At 52.1% G+C, this 18,395-nt stretch overlaps 1 protein-coding gene across 3 annotated transcripts in view; it reads right to left on the bottom strand.

Annotated features, from left to right (window-relative positions):
* The window catches only part of cpx (synaptic transmission protein complexin), a 124,335-nt gene that overhangs the window by 12,606 nt on the left and 93,334 nt on the right, over window positions 1–18,395 (bottom strand). The window contains exon 1 of one of the 3 annotated variants that reach the window (XM_011156773.3): window positions 12,847–12,968. The exons of 1 other annotated variant lie outside the window; for it this stretch is intronic. In XM_011156773.3, coding sequence (XP_011155075.1) covers window positions 12,847–12,859 — 13 coding nt within the window. In that variant the 5' untranslated portion in view covers window positions 12,860–12,968. Of the gene's footprint in view, window positions 1–12,500; window positions 12,721–12,846; window positions 12,969–18,395 lie in introns of those variants that run through there. One more of the 3 variants, XM_025308033.1, reaches the window with a different exon arrangement.

The following is an 18,395-nucleotide window of genomic DNA, read 5'->3' as shown; positions in this document are numbered from 1 at the left end:
CGGACAAATTTTATTTGGCAAAATGAATTTCTCCGGCGGTTATCTGAGAATTTCGCGATATCGCCGAGTGATGAGGCGCCACTTTGGTGCGGCCTGCTGGAATTCTCTCTGATAAATTCGGCCAAGTCCTCGTAACGATATCGATAGGGCGATCGCGGACAGCTCGCATCTCTGCATATCCTTCGTACGTACGTGCGTACGCTTCGCTAAAGCCTCAACAGTCGCCATGCGAAAAATCATTAATCTTTCTACTCGTTGCCGACGCGTATCTGGATGTATCATGTGATACAGCAAACCCCGTTGAAATGGTATATCCGATTGAATAATCAAGCATCATTCATAATGCATATGTGCATCTAGATACATCTGATTAATTTTGACCAAGTTAATCGACGATTCATTTAACTGGTGCGGGCTCCGACATGGAAAATAAAGGACAGCTTGTTGTCGAAGCGAGAGAAACAGGACGAGAGAGAGAGAGAGAGAGAGAGAAAGAGAGAGAGAGAGAGAGAGGAAGACTTTCTTGTCTTTTCTTGGCTATATTTAAAATTGCCATCGATCAACGCTATCGGCTGCTTCCCCCCTCCGCGAGATATACACAGCCTTATCAATTTCATGCGCTTATCATTGAACGACAGAATTACATAGCCGTAAATTATTGTCGATCCCGCCGGTTAATCATCGATTATTGATTCAGTACAAGTTTCCGCGGAAGTCACCCTCAGGATGCACTCGTACCCCTGCCCCCCCTCTCCCGTACTTCGCGTCCGCTGGTTCGCTGTGTCCCGTCGCACGAGAAGCGAGTTTCAATTTTTATAAAAGCCCTCATACAATTTTATTCTCACGAGAGAAACACCAGCTGCGTTCGCCATTAGTCGCCAGCTAAGCTTTGCTGCCGGACGACGCCGCCGCCTTCGCCGCCGCCGCCGCAGCGAACGGAAACCGAAGTCGAAGGGCTACGTGCTTTAGTTTAGTCCCGTAGTAGACACTCTGCAGTTTTCGCGGAAACCACGTCCCGAAGTTGCCGCCGCGGCACGAGAAGAACTCTCGCGCAGCATCCTAAAAAGTCAGCAGCACTCGGCGCAGCCGGCACTCGGTAATGGCCAGCTCGCGACTGCACCAGCATCGGCGCCGGAATCCAATGCGGAATTGTTCTCCGCATGTTCGAATTCCAATCTTTCCAACCTCCTCCCCGCACCGCTCCCCGTATACCAGCCGTCACCGTATACCGGCTATCTGCGTTACGTCAACGTGCCCATTCCCGCATCATTTCATTCACGCGCGACTTTACCTCGCTTATCGCTTTCATTTCCACACACGCACACAAATACAGAACGCGGGCGAGAGCGAAGGACAGATCGAATGACGAAAACTGATTGAATCCGCGTCGTATTATCGTCCGCTCGACTTTATCATTGACCGTGCGGGGATACTCTCCTCTCGTCTAGAGAGAAAGAGAGAGAGAGAGCTCCCTCTTCTCACTCTCTCTTACGCCGAGCCATTCGCATGCAAACGAATAATCCGCCCATTTCAGACGGTTGTCCGATTTTTTTTTGCCCTCTTTTTATCTCCCTCCCCTTTTTCCTACCCGAGCCAAGTGGTGAAACAGCCAATACGATCGAGAAACGCGGATGAGGTGACCATATCGATGCGACGGAGCGGCGACGGCTCGTTTGAAATCGCAGTAAACTCATTTTGCAGCGCAACATCTGCGCGCGCGCGACGATGATTGGACGGCGGATTGTTCGATGAAGCGGCGATTGCCGTTAGCATCCGATGGAACGGGGCTACGAGGCAAAGGGAAAAGGGCCGACTTTCTCTTGCGCGCGCGGCATGTCACTTGCGCTCGTGCTGAAATAAAGTAGTTTCGTCCTCGGCCAGAGAAAGAGAGACTGGTTAAAATGCAGATCCTGCTCGTACCAGCCAACCAACCAACCAACCAACCAACCAACCGACTGACTGACTGACTGACTGACTGACAGACTGATATACCTTCTTTTTGAAGTCAATCTTCGGATGACGTGGAGTTTCAACGGAATCGGATCATCGAAGATGAAAAACACAGGCTGGCCTGCGGATCGTGCAAACTAGCGAGCGTGATAAGAGATGGGGATTATATGAATCGCGAAAATATCGCGATTGAGTGAAAAAAGCCAGGATCCAGCCGTCCGTTCACCGGAACGCGCGCGACTGGAATGTTCATTTCTGTATAAATTTCTTTCTGCTCCCGGATACCGCACGCGAGGCGAGTATTAATCAAAATTTTTTTTGCGAATTTTTGTCAAAATCACCGATGGGATCGGGCGAGTCGGATTATTTTGATAACGAACATTTCGAGCGCTTCGGCCGGGCAGCTAAGTTTCAGCGAAGGTGCTGATCTGAGCTGGTGACGTCAATTCCGGCTACCTGGCTTACAGAAACAGCAAGCCGGGTTATACCGATTATAGCGCCAGTGCGAGGGAATCGCATATACGACGTACAAATTGGGGCGGATATAAGTCGAGTGACGAGTCGCAGTCGCAGTCGCAGTCGGAATTCTAAATCAGTGGAGCGCGTTCCGGCGGATCTAGAGAAGTAAAAAAAAGAAGAAAAAAAAGAAAAAAAAATAAGGAGAAATCAGAAAAGGGAAGATTTTTCTGGCGGATTGTCGCGTACGTAATCCGTCGCGACGACGTTGCGAGTTCGTTGAGAGATGCTCCCCTATTTTTTTTCCTCCCTCTTTCCCCTTCCCACTTTTCTTTTTCCCGTCACCAACGCTAATTTGTTTAACGCTCAAACGGACATTTTAATTCCGCGGCCGTTTGTAATAGAGATCGTCGCGCGAGTTCGCGCGAGATGTAGATCCAATTAGATAGCAATGACAATGCCGGACAGAGCGAATGCTCGTGACACACTGGAGGGCGGCAGCGCGGGTGAGAGGGCGGAGGCAGGGGGGCCGCAGGTGTTCCCAACGACCAGTCTCCGTGTCCGGAAATGTATTTACTAGTAGCGATCGGGCGGAATTCACTCGCGGTCCTGGGACGGACTGTGTAACGCGCGTTACATCGAACACGTTCCCAACAATCGCCATCGTACTTCTATTATTGATCGACGTGAATTCTTTAGCGGCACGCTACCTGACCATCCGGCGATGCCTATTTTATGGATCAATCGCTGACGAGCAAGCTTTAAGCCGTACGAACGGCGGGGATTATCAATTAAGCAAGACGCGCTCGCTCAAACAGACTCGTAATGCAAATAATTCGGTCTTAATGGCGCTTCCTTGCGAAAACTTACGCGGCTGTGTGTAATCAGGTCGACGGACTTGGCGGCACCTATAGGAACATCAAGCCGCTCGGCTCTAACCAAAGCGAAACGATTTTAATTCAGACGTATGGCGTTTCGGGCGCATACGTACATACGTGTGTGTGTGTGTGTGTGTGTGTGTGTGTGTGTACACGTGTGTACGTGTGCGCTTAATAAACGGCACACGCTCACACAACTGCGTGCAAGTAATGCCTTTCGTTATTTTCCTTCACGCGAGCTTATATTTGGTACATTCGCGGTTTATAGAGCGCCACGATAGCATCTCTTTTATTATACACCCCTTCGGCTCAAGGATGTTTCGCCTGGCGTGCAAGTAATGCATGTACGAGTGCACTTGTAATTCCGGAACCGTTCTATACATGTTTGACGCTTTATCGAGCGTGGATCGACTGCCTTCCCTTTCCTTTGCCCTCCTCCTCTCTCTCTCTCTCTCTCTCTCTCTCTCTCTCTCCCTCTCTCTCTCTCTTTCTCTCGGCCGCGTAATAAAGACCTGCTCGTTACAAGTGCACGCCGTGAATTTAGAATACGCGCGGCATTCTGTCGGCAACTGCATCTCGACGCTTCGCATCTTCGCGCTTGATGGATTTCTGCGCGGTCGTGACAGGCTTTTCCCTCCCTTCTCTTTTTACTCAACATCAACGTTTCATAAGTACACCAGCTCTGAAAAATCCAGCGAGAAGAATCCATTTATCGACGGTGCGTCGTCGCACCGCGCAATTTTTCACTTGCAAAAAGGCATGTCAAGCGGAAGCTGCCAAGCCTTCCTGCCGAGTTGCCTCGAAATTGTCGAAGTCACCGTCTCGCCTCTTTTCCGCGACGCTGATCGGTTCTCTCGATGCGCACTGCATCGCCCGGCTCGTTCCGCGGGAGCGATTGCCATCGCACGGAGATCGTGCTTCGACAGTTAAACGATAAACGAGAGGTTCAATATTTGCGCGAGTCAATCTATCCTTACGGCATTGATTCGCCCTCGAGGAGCGAGGAATATTATAACACGCAAATATTTAAATCTATCGCTATTTTAGCACGACATCACCGACTGGGTTGCCGCGTGTGTGCCTGGGTGTGGGGAGCAGAGGAGTGCCAAAACTTCCCTAGCCAACTCCGGACTGCCAACTCTTGAAGCGCGAAAGAGTTAAACCGCGTCCAATATCGGCGCGATTTACGCTTAATAGCGCGCGCTGATTACCGCGGACAGGATGTGTCGCGGTGCGTCAGATTTGTAAATGTCACTCGTACGCGCTAATAAGTCCCCAACGCGCCCACGGTGACGAGTTCGACGTCTGCTCGCACGATCGTGCGACAACACCGTGTATTTCGTGTACGAGCGGAAAAACACGTCTGAACGATTTGTCCCCGAACTCGCTCCGCGGATTCAATCGACGCTTCCGACCGAAGTCGTCTCCTTCGATCCTCCTCCTCCTCCTCCTCCTCCTCCTCCTCCTCTTCCTTCTCCCGCAGCATCCTCGTCAGTTGGGAGATATCGTATCACGCGAGGGTAGACGGAAACGAAACGGAGCCGAACGGGATGAAAAACGGAACGCGACGCGACGACACACGCATGAAGGGATCAATCTCGCCGTTCCGAAATAATTCGCGAAATCGGCCGCGGTCTCCGAAAAAAAGCCGACCCCACATTTTACCTTCCGCGAGATCCGATTTGCATGCAAATCTGTCGAGCTCCGAACCCGCGCGCACATTTGCCGCACACGCGTTCGTGTTCGAGCGAGCGCGCGCGTCGCTACGATGAGGAAAAAGTGTTTGCTGTTTGTAACTATAATCGCGCGGTGAAAGAGTTATAGTCGGGAGAGCGACGTTTTTATAGGCATCACTGTTTGCGTTAGCGTTAGCGATAATGATCGTACACGTGCATTACGATTATTACTCTTTCGCACTGATACGACAAGAAGATATGGCCGGCGAAAGTAGCTTCAAAAGATTAAGAAGCAGCATTAACCGTTCCTTTGTCTCAACTTTGCATGTATCGCGTTGTCTCTTTGCGAGGCCGTCAGAGATGAGGAGTCGCAGTTTTTCGGCGAGTGATTCGCCAAGCGAGCGCTCACAGAGAGCTTCTCGCGTGCTCGATTGGGGCATTCGTTCCGCGCTCCTCGTTTTTTCCCCCTTTTTTTACCGTGCCACGGATTATACCCGTATAACTTTAATTCGCTCCGATCGTGAAATGTAGGAAGATATTCCGTAGTTAAAGCGGCGGTGGCGTCCGCTTTATCCGTGATCGAACGAAACAACTGCGTGAAACCAATTTTTTTTTTGCTTTATTTTGCGAACCGGGCACCGGTCGAACAATAGCGTTTCCTTTCGTTTAGAAATTTGTTAACGAATTCGGAATTGGTTTTATTGAAACACAATATTTTTCCGTTGTTTTTTTTCTTTCTTTCACGTTCCTTGTTTTTTCTTTTTTTTTTTTTTTTTTCCGGGGGAAGATGTCGAGTGGGCGCGAAAGTGCGATGTTTGCGCTGCAGCCGGCGCAATTACGGCATAGTTGCATTGGTCATTAGTCGCAATAACCGGCGCCGCTGGCGGCCGGTGTGATTAACTGTCAACAATTGATCGAACAGCGTAATCTAATACACCCGCATTCATTGACACGTTTGCGCGCGTTACTCGAGCATAACTAGCATCTGGTTACCATGAGCTTAGGACAAGTAGTCTTGATTAAGCCACTCTCTGACGTAATTAACTGCACCTCCAGAATTTGCTCCCGATTTCTCTTCGATGTAGGCCGATTGCGAGCATCGATTGTTTAACATCTATATCGATAACATGGTCGTCGTCGTCGTCGTCGACGTCGTCGTCGTCGTCGTCGTCGTCGTCGTCGTCGTCGTCGTCGTCGTCGTCGTCGTCGTTCTCGTCATGATCGTTGTTGTGATAGATTATTGACTCGATGGATTGATCGAGCCGCGTCGACGAATTCTCGCTGATTCCACGAACGAGCGACCGAGCGAAGGCGAGTCGAGTCGAGTCGGGGAAAGTTACGGTCCAAAATTGTCATATGAGGAATTGGATCTCCAAATGCAATAAAAAAAGAGGAAATGAGATAAAGAAACAAGAAGAAGAAAAAAAGCCCTCTCGACTGTCGAGAAATCCCCCTCTAACTTTCAGCTAACTTTCTGGGGGAAAAAGGAAACCATAATTTTTCATCGCGTCCGACCAAGCAGATGGGCGGGCGGCCGAGCGATCGAGCGACAGTGTAAAATAAGCTTTTTAAAAATGGGTTTCGACATGGTGCTCGGTTGTTCATTTCCGGCACGAACGTCGGCGTCGGCCGTATCAGTGCTTCCTACGGCGGAAGTGTCGCGAAGGAGAACGAGGGTTCTCACGTTAGGAGTTGATTGTTCCGGTCGTGCGGTATGTAAATCTCCTCAACATCAGCCGGAGATTCTCTCTCCCTTCATCGCCTCTGCTTCTCTCAGCCCCTCATCCTCGTGACATCCCCTTTCACCCCCTCCCCCCTCCGCCGTCGCTCTTTCCCGTTCGAAATTCCAACCTCCCTCGTCCCGCTCGCAGTTTTTCCTCTCCGTCGACGCAGAATTTTTTCCCCGCAACTTATCGACGTAGAATTTCTGCTACGAGACATTGGCACGTTATCTCTCTCCACCCGGTGAGATTTATCGCCGCTGTTGAGATAAATGCGATCTCTAATCGGCGGACGGTTAAGTAAATATTAAAGTGCACGCTCGGCAAATGTCAAGTGCGTTTTCTATTAGTATATTTAGAGATATGACCTGACCTTCCCCCTTCTCTCTCTCTCTCTCTCTTTCTCTGAATAAATGAAAGTGAGAAAATGTTCGGCGCTTGTTGCTGTATGTTGTGTGATAGTCTGGACTGTATATAGTTGTGTTGGTTGATAATTTAATCGGATTTGCACTTTGCGTTTATTGTGACGCTACTACGCTATTCTCGCTCTCATGTCGTCGCCGTCAATTGTCTCTCTCTCTCTCTCTCTCTCTCTCTCTCTCTCTCTCTCTCTCTCTCTCTCTCTCTGCTTACTCTCGCCGGCTACTCTCGCAAAGCCTCTCGATCACAATTCTACACGGAGCGCGCGTAATTTGATTTAAAAATACATGGACGGAAACATAAAGAGTATCTAGTAAATATCGAACAGCTGTATTTATCGCGCGATTATATAATACGGAGTTCCGTATTCGGGCCACGGAAAATTAGTCGTATCGATTCTTTCTTTTACACGGCGCGGGCGGCGTTACGTAGTAATTCCGTGATACGGGAGCTGAGTTCACTTTGGATCGCACAATGGCGGGGTAATTTCTCCCGTTGCTTCGCGCGCGGTTAAATCGCGGCGAGTCCACGCCACGTCTGGAGTTACTTCAATTGTCGAGTCGCACGACAGCCCCGCTTCAAGCGTACGCTTCGTGATCCAATCGCGAATTGTCTCGAGAGGCAAAAGGAGGAGAGAATTTCAATAGCTGCTGGCTTTTGTATCGCGTCCCGCTTAACCTTTGTGTTATTAGATCGCGAATGTTTGCGGCGAGTCGCGTTATACCGTGCGCGAAAAATCGAGCGCGCCTGATAATTGAAGGTGCGCGTTAACGGACGAAAAATAAATGTAAATCGGTCGCTCCGGCTAACGACGCTCCGCAATCGGTGAAATAACGAAACTCACCGCGCTGGGACTTTTCAAGGGAAATACGCTGTGATAGAGGAAGCCGAAAGGATATTCTTCTCGCATCGGGCTATTCTCTCTCTCTCTCTCTCTCTCTCTCTCTCTCTCTCTCTCTCTCTCGTCAGTTGAAAAAAAGAAAAAAATAATTCCCGCCACAATTTGTTGCGGTTTTACCGAGTGCTGGAAAGTTTTCTCTAGAGGAAGAGAGAGAGAGAGAGAGAGAGAGAGAGAGGGAGGAAGGGAGAGAGAAAGCTGACGTTTAATGCTTCAACCAGATAAAGGAGGAAATAGGCCAGCTTAAGGGCGTAAGAACTCTACTTTTTGCCGCGTGTAACCGACGCCGCGGGGGTGGTCGGGGTTGAAAACCTCACGCCTCTGCCACGTGATGCCGGATTATATGTCGCCTCATCGAACGCGAGCCCTTGACACCGAATTACGTATCCCGAGACACCCCGAGGACGCTGCCTTTCGCAAACGTGAAACGTGAGGAAAGAGAGCGTCGCGCGCGGACGTAACTTTAGCTTCGGCCGAAATGTCTTCTAATGTCCCCTCGCGCGAGTTGGAGCCATCGATTTCGCTGCGGTGTTTTACAGGGCCGCGGTGCGTCACTCGCTTGTGCTGCGATATATACGTATATAGAGATATGTAAGCGCGCTCGCCGGGTCAATTTTTGCCGGAAAGACGGATAACGAGAACCGCCCGGAGGCGCCTTACACCACGTAGCCCGCGCTAATGATTCTTCCGCCCCGGCTAAGGCGACGCGTAGACCTCGCGCAGCTTAGTTAATCAGCGACGCGAAACTACTTGGACGAGACAGGCACGAGGACTTAGCGCGACACCGTGTGGCAGTTAGGGGATGACTTCCGACAAATTCTGATTAAGCCAATCACGGCGATCAACTCTGTCGGCGAAGTCGTCAGGCCGGCGAGCACCGATCGTTGTCGAATCGAGCTGGAAAACTTGCATTTTTCGCGAAACAAGACTACGTCTGGAGACACGTTTGGAATTGTCACTTTTTTGTTATTTTTGAGGGGAAAACGGCATATAGCGGGAAACTGCCGTCGGGCAACCCCGCAGGTCAATCGTCAATTAGTTTAATCGGAGTTTCACGAAAATTAGCTCGAGTTACCTCGAGAAGCCGTGAGCCGGAAATTTCGGAAAATGTGTCAACCTACTCCGATCGTTCTCCCCGTCGCTCTCTAACTGTCGACGGTGCATTTCTGACGGCGCGAAAAACATCGGATGAGCGCGATAATGGCGATAATGATTACGATGCGGTCTCTATTTTATCACCGCGTGTATTTTGCAATCGCGGAATTATTAATATTTCGCTCATTATCGGGCGACAAATTGCTGTTGTGTAATAGTTGCTGTTGTATAATTAATAACCAGCGCGAAAATGCTGTTGGCAACTCTGCCGATTAATCGTCGATTAATTCAAGCGGAGCCGGCCGAAAGTCACCCTTCGCTGGATTCTCGGCCGAGACTTTCGGCGTTGACCTTCGACGACCCCGGGGATTCTTTCACGCGCCGGCAAGACTGATAATCCGTCCAAGGGAATTCCACTCGCGACCTATATGCGAGTCCCATCACACGCCCGGACTCCATCCCCTATCGCGGGGGTGCCGCAAGCGCAATCGCCCGTGCATGCGGATATTCGCCCCGCTTGTTTCGCCCACGACTCATTCGTTCGCAAATGGGCGGCGCGGCGGCGTCGTTGCTGACTACGTGAGAACGGCTTTGTCGAATAAGCGAAAAATGAGAGCGGAGACACTCGTTCAGCAATTTTGCGCGTTTCATGGCGCAATTGCATTCCGTTTAGAGCTAATGCGCGCACGTCGTTGCAGCGGCGCGCGTGTCTCCTCCTCCTCCTCCTCCTCCTCCTCCTCGCCCTCCGCGCGCCTCCTGTTCCACCCTGCGGCAGATCGAGCGGAAATTCTTTCGGAAAATTCTCCGCCCCTTCGAGACTCCTCGCCGCGACGTCTTATTTTCCGCGACGTCCCGTCCCGTCCATTCGTCCGTCGGACGTGCGCGCCGGGAAAGGGGAGAAATCATAGGGAATATGTCTCTCTCTCTCTCTCTCTCTCTCTCTCTCGCTCTCTATCGATTGCGCTCGCGTCAACAAGCGGCAGAACGCGCCGGAGAGACAACAGACGCCGCGAGAAGCTGCTCCTTCGCTTCGCTTCGATCCCAGAGATCCGCGGTATAAATTACGCACGGTACAACGCGAGCGCGCAGCGAGCGCGCGTGTTGTCGGCCCGGGGCCTCGGCGCGGCTGAATGTCCTACTGTTTTGTCAACGTGTTATTTATGACTCGTTGTAATATATTGATTCGCCGGCACGGCCGAATTCCCCCCTCGCGCGGCACACGCAGGCACGCACGCACACGCAAGCATACCTGCATGCATACACGCACGTATATCGCGGTCTCTCTTCGCTGCCGCATCGGCTAAAGGTGACGACGAACTTTGTACAGCCGATGCCGCAGAGCTGTATAGCGCGCGTTCCGTTGCGATCGTCGTATTTCTTTTCAACTAATACGGCGCCGGAATTTTCTCCTCTCCTTTCTTCCACACCCCTCTCTCTCTCTCTCTCTCTCTCTCTCTCTCTCTCTCTCTCTCTCTCTCTTTGCTTCGTTCCTTCTCGCTCGCTCTTCCTCTCTATCTTCCCTTTCTACCGTCGTGTGAAACACATCGACGTGGAAATTGGAAATTGCGCTATTGGAATACGCGTAAATAACCCGCGAAATCCCGTCGTGTCGGCGCGCAAATGGATCTGACCGAGGGACGGCCTCTAAAGTACGTCGACGATAATAGTGCCGCTTCGTCCCTAAACGACTCCTTCGAGAGTTGAGAAATATAAATTCACGGCGGACTTTTCTCTACGCTTCCTGGCCAGCAGGCCAGGATTTTATCGTCCGGATAAGACAAATCCGGGAACAAGAAAGTAACATCGAAGTTTCTACTGCTTCGGGCAGACAACCGTCGGCGGTATTGTCGTTCGATGTTGGACGGCGTGAGACGCGATGCGACGAAGACGTAAAGTACTATTTCACGGGGTATCCGAGGGGCCTTCGGGCCGCCTGTGACAGTCGCAGCGTGTGGAAATTGCGACATCGTTCTGACGTTAATTCGCCAATTTGCAATTTCCAACGTCGAGGAGGAGAACGGTGCGCGGCGCTATCGGGGAAAAATTGGCGTCTTGGAAATTTCATCGGCAGGGGGAGGGGGAGGGGGGAGTAGACGCGACGAGTCTCGAGCTGTTCTCCAGCAGAATTCGATTATCGAGCGATTGCTCAGTTAAACAACGAGATTGCCCATGAGAACGTCAGTTCTCGTCGGGGCGCATGGTGCAATCAGTCGTTTCTCCGTTTCGACGTTTGCAGCCCCGACGTCTCGTTTACCTTGAAATAGTTCGGGCGCATCCGCTCCGTTGCATTTCTGAGGTATCCTGAGGGAACGTAGGACGTGTCGAGCGCGCGAGCGCGTGCAGTCTCGAAAGTATTCGGGATTGACTCGGTGAGAATTTCATTGGCATTGAACTCCCGCGGATCGGAATCTCGAATTTTCGCGCGCCGTCAATCGTCCGCGACGCGTCGCCGCCGGCTCGAGAAGGGAGGGAGGGAGGGAGGGCGGGAGGGAGGGATATAAAAAAGGCATGAAGAAAGAGGAGAAAAAAGAGAAAAACAGAGAAGGAAAACAGAGAAACTCGCGAACAATCCGAGGCGAGGCTCCGGGAGAGTCTTTATTTTAAGGCTCGCCCGTAAATACCCGACTTTTTTTCAAGTTTCGCAGTTGCACGAAATAAAAAGTAGGTCAAGTGGAGGAGGTGCAAACCCCGCGGAAGGAGGCGCAAGGGCAGATGGTACTCATTAGGGGGCGAGCTCGAGAGGACAGGCTTGTTTGGGAGCGGACACACTAAGTCGATGACGTGAAATTCAATTATGCCTCCGATGTCTGAAAGAGAATTATCTCGAGAACGAGCTCGACACCCATCGCCATCGACTGCGCTACTTAAAGAAGATTTTCATTTGCAAATCGAGTTACCCGCGGAATTTCAATCTCCACCGCGGCAATCGGATTATAATCGTAATGAAGACGAAGCGGATGCCCTCCCCCCGTCTGCTAACGAAGATATTTCTCCCCGTAATCGATACGGGGGTGTTGCGGCATTGTGACCAAAGATGCCTGTCCGATACGCAAGGTCCGATCCTTTCAACATCGACACATCGGCAAATTCTGCCGCAGAGCCTTGCGACCCTCTGAGAGAGAGAGAGAGAGAGAGAGAGAGAGACACGCATCGACTCGGCAACTGCGTCAAACGAGAGACTAAATCATCAGTTAACAACTATCACACATACCGAGCACAATACTGAGTTCCTTATTATTAAATAGTACACATACATCGAAGAGAGGAAGAAGAGAAGCCGTTCCGTTCGAAACGTGAAAGTTGCAAACTAAAGAAAGAGGAGAAAGAGAGCAGCACAGCTACAAGAGGGGCCAACTGTGAACACAGAGACTTAACAAAACACCAGCCACCCTTCCGACTACAATACCTTAATCCCTCGGTGCAGATGCGAGGCGAGGTCTTAACGATTAAGAAAGCGCCGGGGACAGTCCCGCTCAGACACTCGCGGGATTTAAAGCGGGCGCGCGCCGCATGCGACCGCGAGCGCGATGCAGGGGACAAACGTCGCGAGGGTTCCCTTGGCGCGAGGGTGCGCGAGGGTGTGCGACACCGGTTTTCGCCTTTCGCGAAACGCGACGCGACGCGACGCGACGCGACGCGATGCGACACCGAGACGCGCGGTGGACTCGTACGAGAGCTCGCTCCTCGAGAGATCGATAGAGACGTTCAAAAGGAGATTAAATAGTGTATGCTTGGCTTTGAATAGGACATACCCAGTATGTCCATGACGTTCCCGTGCCTGCGCTCGAGTTAGTGGCGACAGTAGTACTGGCGCCGTATCGGTCAGACTTCGCCACCAAGACCGCCAGCACACCACCACCACTGCCGTTTCCTTTCTCCTCCACCAACCCCTGCGAGGCGCGCGCGCCCCCACCAGGATGGGCGTGCTTGGACCGGCGTACAGTTAGGGGTGGTTGCCAGGGGGGCGAACGGCTGCGGAGTTGAGCGGGGGTGAGAGCGAACGAGAGAGCGAATGAGAGGGAGAGGGGAGAGAGAGAGAGAGAGAGAGAGAGAGAGAGGAGAGAGGGTTAGAAAAATGTTCGGTTCCTCTCTCCGGAGGTACCACCGTTGGCTCTCTTTTACCCCCGACTCCTACGCAATATTTTTACCGTCCCTATAACCGACATGATCGACCTTCCTATAGAATAGGAAACCGTGGGGGAAGGTAAAACGGCGCGAGTTGCCCTCGCGGGCCACGACGCCTCTCTTTCTCTCTCTCTCTCTCTCTCTCTCTCTCTCTCTCTCGATATGGAACGGAGCTGGCTGTCGAGAATGGAATGTCGGTAGTGAGCGACGTCGGGCTTGTACAGCCGGTTAAGCGGCTCGACTGGGTCACGGGGGATGATCCGCTGCTGTAACCACCGTACGCATTGTAACGGCGTGCAGCGGCGTATATCGGACGTAGGTGACGATAGGGAGGAGCTCTCGCTGTCGCGCGGGAGGACGTGCGATATGGCGGGAGGGCTGATGAGGGTGAGTGAGGGTGGTCGAGAAAAGAGGGACTATGTCCGACTGGAGGATTTCATTGGCGAGTGTACGCGTGCCGTTGAAAATATCGCGGGCTTTTGTGAGCATTCTGATAAAATAGCCAATATCGAATTCGCGTTCTGGCCAAGTGGATTCATCGGGATTGCGCGGCCGATTAAGCAGCGGGATTGGCGGCCGAGCAGCGGCGGCGGCGAAAGGATGCGGCCGATGTAACGCGGTGCAATGTGTGTAGAGCAGCTGGAGATGCACGAGTTCAGCCGTGTACGTGTACACGGTTTGGAGAAACCGTGAGAGGGAGGGGGAGGAGGAGAAGAAGGGGAGAGAGAGAGAGAGAGAGAGAGAGAGAGAGAGAGAGAGAGAAAGAGAGAGAGAAACACAAAGGAAGCAGATCTAGAAGAAGGAAGGTGGTCTCTTCGAGATGTAGTCTCTTTGGGGATTGGCTCCTTCGCGTGTCCCATCGAAACGACCACTGGATTCTTGTCCAATTTCGGGTCCCGTCCTGGCCCTTTGGCCCCCTTGTCCCTCCCGCGCGCCGCACGTGTGCCGTATGACAGATGTTTGCCGACGATATCTCACGATCGACCTCCGGTTAATGGGTCGTAGGTCGCAGACCCTATTAACTACTACCCCGCGAGTAGAGCCAATAAATTATATCGCTCATTAAGTGCGCTCCACACCTGGGAATATTCCTTAATGGCTTTCCGCCTTGCGTGCAGACGCTTCCGCGTTTCGCTAATTGCAATTTGGCCAGGGCTGTAAAAATTCGAGCGAGTTAAAGCGCCGGCCGCTTAAGTTCACTTACATGCGGCTGCGTTGGGGAACCACCTTTCGGGAGGAATTCCCTCTCTCTGTTTCTCTCCTGCTCTTGCTCTCTTGCTGCTCTTACCTCTCGCCGCCCCTTTCCCTTTTGACGTAATATCGTGCTTTTAGCCAATTGCAACGGAGACAAACAAGGAAAAATCATCCATAGGAAGCAACTCTCGGGAAGTGGTCCCTTAGTTTCTCCTTTTATGTGCGCGCTCGCACGCGAGACGCGGGCGCGGGCGGATGCGTGTTTACGTATCGCTCGTACACGGTGCCACCTTCGGCTATCGGCTTGATAAATATGGACGGCTGTTGAATAATGCAAACGGCTGCTTCGCCACTCGGCAGTAAACAAGTAACGCAACACCGTAGGTTACTGATTCGCCTAAATCACCCCGACCGACCTCCTCGCTTATGCGACTCGCCGCTACATTTTCCTCGAGCCACCTTGAATCTGGCTCTATGCGCGTACATATACCAATATATATATATATATATATATATATATATATATGTCGCGAGTTTTGTAGAATAATACGAGAGCACATCCCGCTCTCGTCGTCCGGGACTCGAGGTGCGAATTTGTCGCGGGACTGTTGCCAATTCTTGTCGAGGAATCAGATTCGTCGAGATTAGGTCTCGAGGCCGCAAGCGGGACGGGCGGCCGAGATGAAGTTCTTGCCGTGGGAAATTGCAAACCGATAGAGAAGGGGGGCAGCGAGACGGGGAGGAATCCGCCGGAGGAGGCTCTTTAACGAAGAAATCGCGATGGCGGTATTTCAACTAATAACGGCGAGAAGCACGAGAGACATGCGATCTCTCTGTGTGTGTGTGTGTCGGGTGATTCCGTTAGTAGCAGCGTTTAAGCGCGCCCTGATGGCTTCAATCACGTTAAATGCGTTGCGTTTGATCGCATTCGCGAATTCCGACATACGTACGTACGCGCGTATGTACGCGCGGCGGTTCTGCACACACACTGTTATTATAACGGAGCGGAGTGTGCACCGGAGCGGCTTGACCAAACACAAGTGTACCGGGTACTAATTTCAGCCAGACGTCCCGTACCAATTATCTGGAAGAGCCGGTAAAGGAAAGGAGGAAATGTTTCGCTTATCAGGGGACACCCGAAGGGACGGTGACGATCCGACGACCCCGGGAACGTGTCAAAAGGTCAGCCCCTCCTCCATATCTGCCCTCTCCATCGGCCGTACTATTGCAGTTCGCGCAACTCGTGAAATTACTATGCATTAGCTCGCGAACGTATCAGCGCGACTTTTATTATCTGGAAAAAAAAAACGCGCGAAGGTTATCCGTAATGAGCGTGCGAGCGAGCGAGCGAGCGAGCGAGCGAGCGACGAGGGAGGGAACGTTAGCACGCATCGTCGTGGTCGGACTGCAGACAGTCCGCTGCCAATCATTATATTCCCGGCATGCAGACATACCACCGCGTGCGAAACAGGGTATGCGAGAGGGTCAGGGGACGGTTCTGGTCGATGAGGGAATATGGCAGCGCGAGGGATGCGAGAGAGTGGTCGACGAGAGCACGCTTGGGAATGAGGGGGTGACAAAGGGCGAGCACTATATTGGCATACCAACGGTGGGCGATATAGGAATACTTGAAGAACAACTTTATAGCGCGGCTCGAGAGATCGTCCTGAGATCGCCTGCCTGCCTGCCTGCCTGCCTGCCTGCCTGCCTGCCTGCCTGCCTACTTGTCTGCCTGCGTGCCCGCCTTTCTGCTTTCCTTCCTTCTTTCCTTTAGCAGGGACGAGCGACCGCAAAGGTGAATACAAGCCGTGAGAACTGAACTACGTGAACTCACCCCGAGTGTACGTCGTAAAGGATATAAACCACCTTGATAGAAGAATAATATCCTTCTCGGTAATAATCCTGCCTCTCGAATAATAGCTATCCTCAAAACGATGCGAATCTTTCTCTGGTGTGTGTGTGTGTGTGTGTGTGTGTGTGTGTGTGAGAGAGAGAGAGATGCGACGAATTGTTATTATTTCTTGGCTCTGGGGGGCGCGAGTCGCTCGGGAGATTCGCGTTGTTACCGCTATTAGAGATGGCTTCGAGTTAACGGGCGACGGCGATCCACGGTTATGTAGCGGCGACAAGCTTAAGTTGAACGTATGGCTGCTGATAAGACTCGTCGTAACGGCTATTGGACGCCGGTAGCGAACGGGTGTCGCGCTACGAGAATGTATGCCCGGCAATTCGCGTCTCGAGACGTACAACTGTAAAGTAACGGCCACGTCGCTACGCAACCGGGCTACCGGGTGCCTTACGTGCCGCGCGACGTTACATTACGTTACGTTACGTCTTTCAATCACGAGAGAGAGAGAGAGAGAGAGAGAGAGAGAGAGAGAAAGAGAGAGAGAAGACTCCCTGACAACGATCGATTTTATCCCGTATCCTGTGACAGTGCGTCGCCTCAGAAGGAGACCCGACGGTTATCGCCGGTGAGACTCGCAATGAAATTATTAAACTTCGATAACCAGGCTGGCTCGCGCGCGCAAATGAAGTTCCCGTAAACCCGTGACCCGATCCCGTCGATCGATTAAAGTTACGCGTTATTCGCCGCCGGACAATATCGCCGCGATCGTCGATTAATTCGCGCGAGCGGTCTCGCGACGACACATGTAATTTCATCTCTCGCGCTCGTCGGACGGCACGGGAAAAGGGGCGGCTGGGGAGGGCGGAGGGAGAGGTTGAAGAGAGGGAAGAAAAGAAACTGGACTCGCGCTACGTAACGTAACGATCCCAGGGGAGGACTCGGTGACGAAATGTCGGCGCGTCGCGTCGCGCCTACGTGCGATCGCGATTTTCGCCGCGGGAGGGAGAGACATCGCGCGGCGGGTTTTAACGCTAATACGCGGTCGCCCGCATCGGGCTCGGTGCATTCTGCACGATTAATCGGCTCCTCTGTGCTGCTAATAGCGCATGATCCAATCGCTAATCCGCATCACGCTTTTTGCACGACTACTAATTCCCCCGTTCCAAAAGCTATTTGTTCTGCCGACGTCTAAATAGCGACGGCCACCTAATTTCGCGTTCAGATCGAACATCGAGCTTCCTCCTGCCTCTACTACCTCCTTCTCCTCCTCCTTCTATTCCCTCCTGCTCGCCCTTCTCCCTGTCACGCCTCACTTCCTCCGCCCCTCTCCTCTACTCTCCTCTCCTTTAGTCCGCTCGCCAGCGGAGTAACTATTTCCAGTCAGGATCATCTCTTAAGGAGAGCTCAATCGCCCGTCTAATTACCGTTGCTTTTCTTTTTCCCGCTTCCGACTCGTTTGCTTTTCTCCCGTATCCACCTTCGACTCTTGCCCCTTCAACGCTCTCGTCTTTTTGCGGTTGGCTGCTACTTCTCCTCTGTCCGCTGCAGCTCGATATACTCCGTTCAAATAAATGGCCGATCCAAATTCCCTTTCTTTCGCGTCGTCTCGTAAATGAAAAATGCGAGAACCCGCGGTATATTTTCTAGAATGCGGGAGATCCCTCTCCCTTCGACTTTCACTTGCAATCAAGGCTCTCCCGAAACACTTCGGCCGATACGGCCAACGCGTTTCGGCTTCTAAGGAAGATGAAGAGCTCAGGATTCGAAACGAGCTCGATTCTCGGGTCTCACGCGTGAGCGGCTTCTGAAAAATTTTCAAGAGAAACCGGAAGAGAGAGAGAGAGAGAGAGAGGGAGAGAGAGAGAGAGAGAGACAGAGAGAGAGAGAGAGAGGAGGGAAGGGAAACGATGAACATTAGGTCGCGTTATAAAATCGAATTGCCTCGCTTCCTCGACATCCTCGCGTCGAGTCAGCCTCATCGATTGTACGGCGGCCAAACGGAGCAGATATCGTGAAAGCCGGCGAAATAAGTCGGGCCGATTCAATGCTGCGGCTCCGCAACGCGCGATAGCTGCAAAATAGCGCAATAATCCAACAACGCGTGGGTAATCGGGCCCAAGCGCGCGCGCGCGA

This window comes from Harpegnathos saltator, unplaced genomic scaffold, assembly GCF_003227715.2.
Source record: "Harpegnathos saltator strain DR-91 unplaced genomic scaffold, Hsal_v8.6 scaffold135, whole genome shotgun sequence".
Classification (NCBI taxonomy): domain Eukaryota; kingdom Metazoa; phylum Arthropoda; class Insecta; order Hymenoptera; family Formicidae; genus Harpegnathos; species Harpegnathos saltator.
Note: the sequence above shows the minus strand (reverse complement) of the source record. Positions and strands in the feature narration are given on the sequence as shown.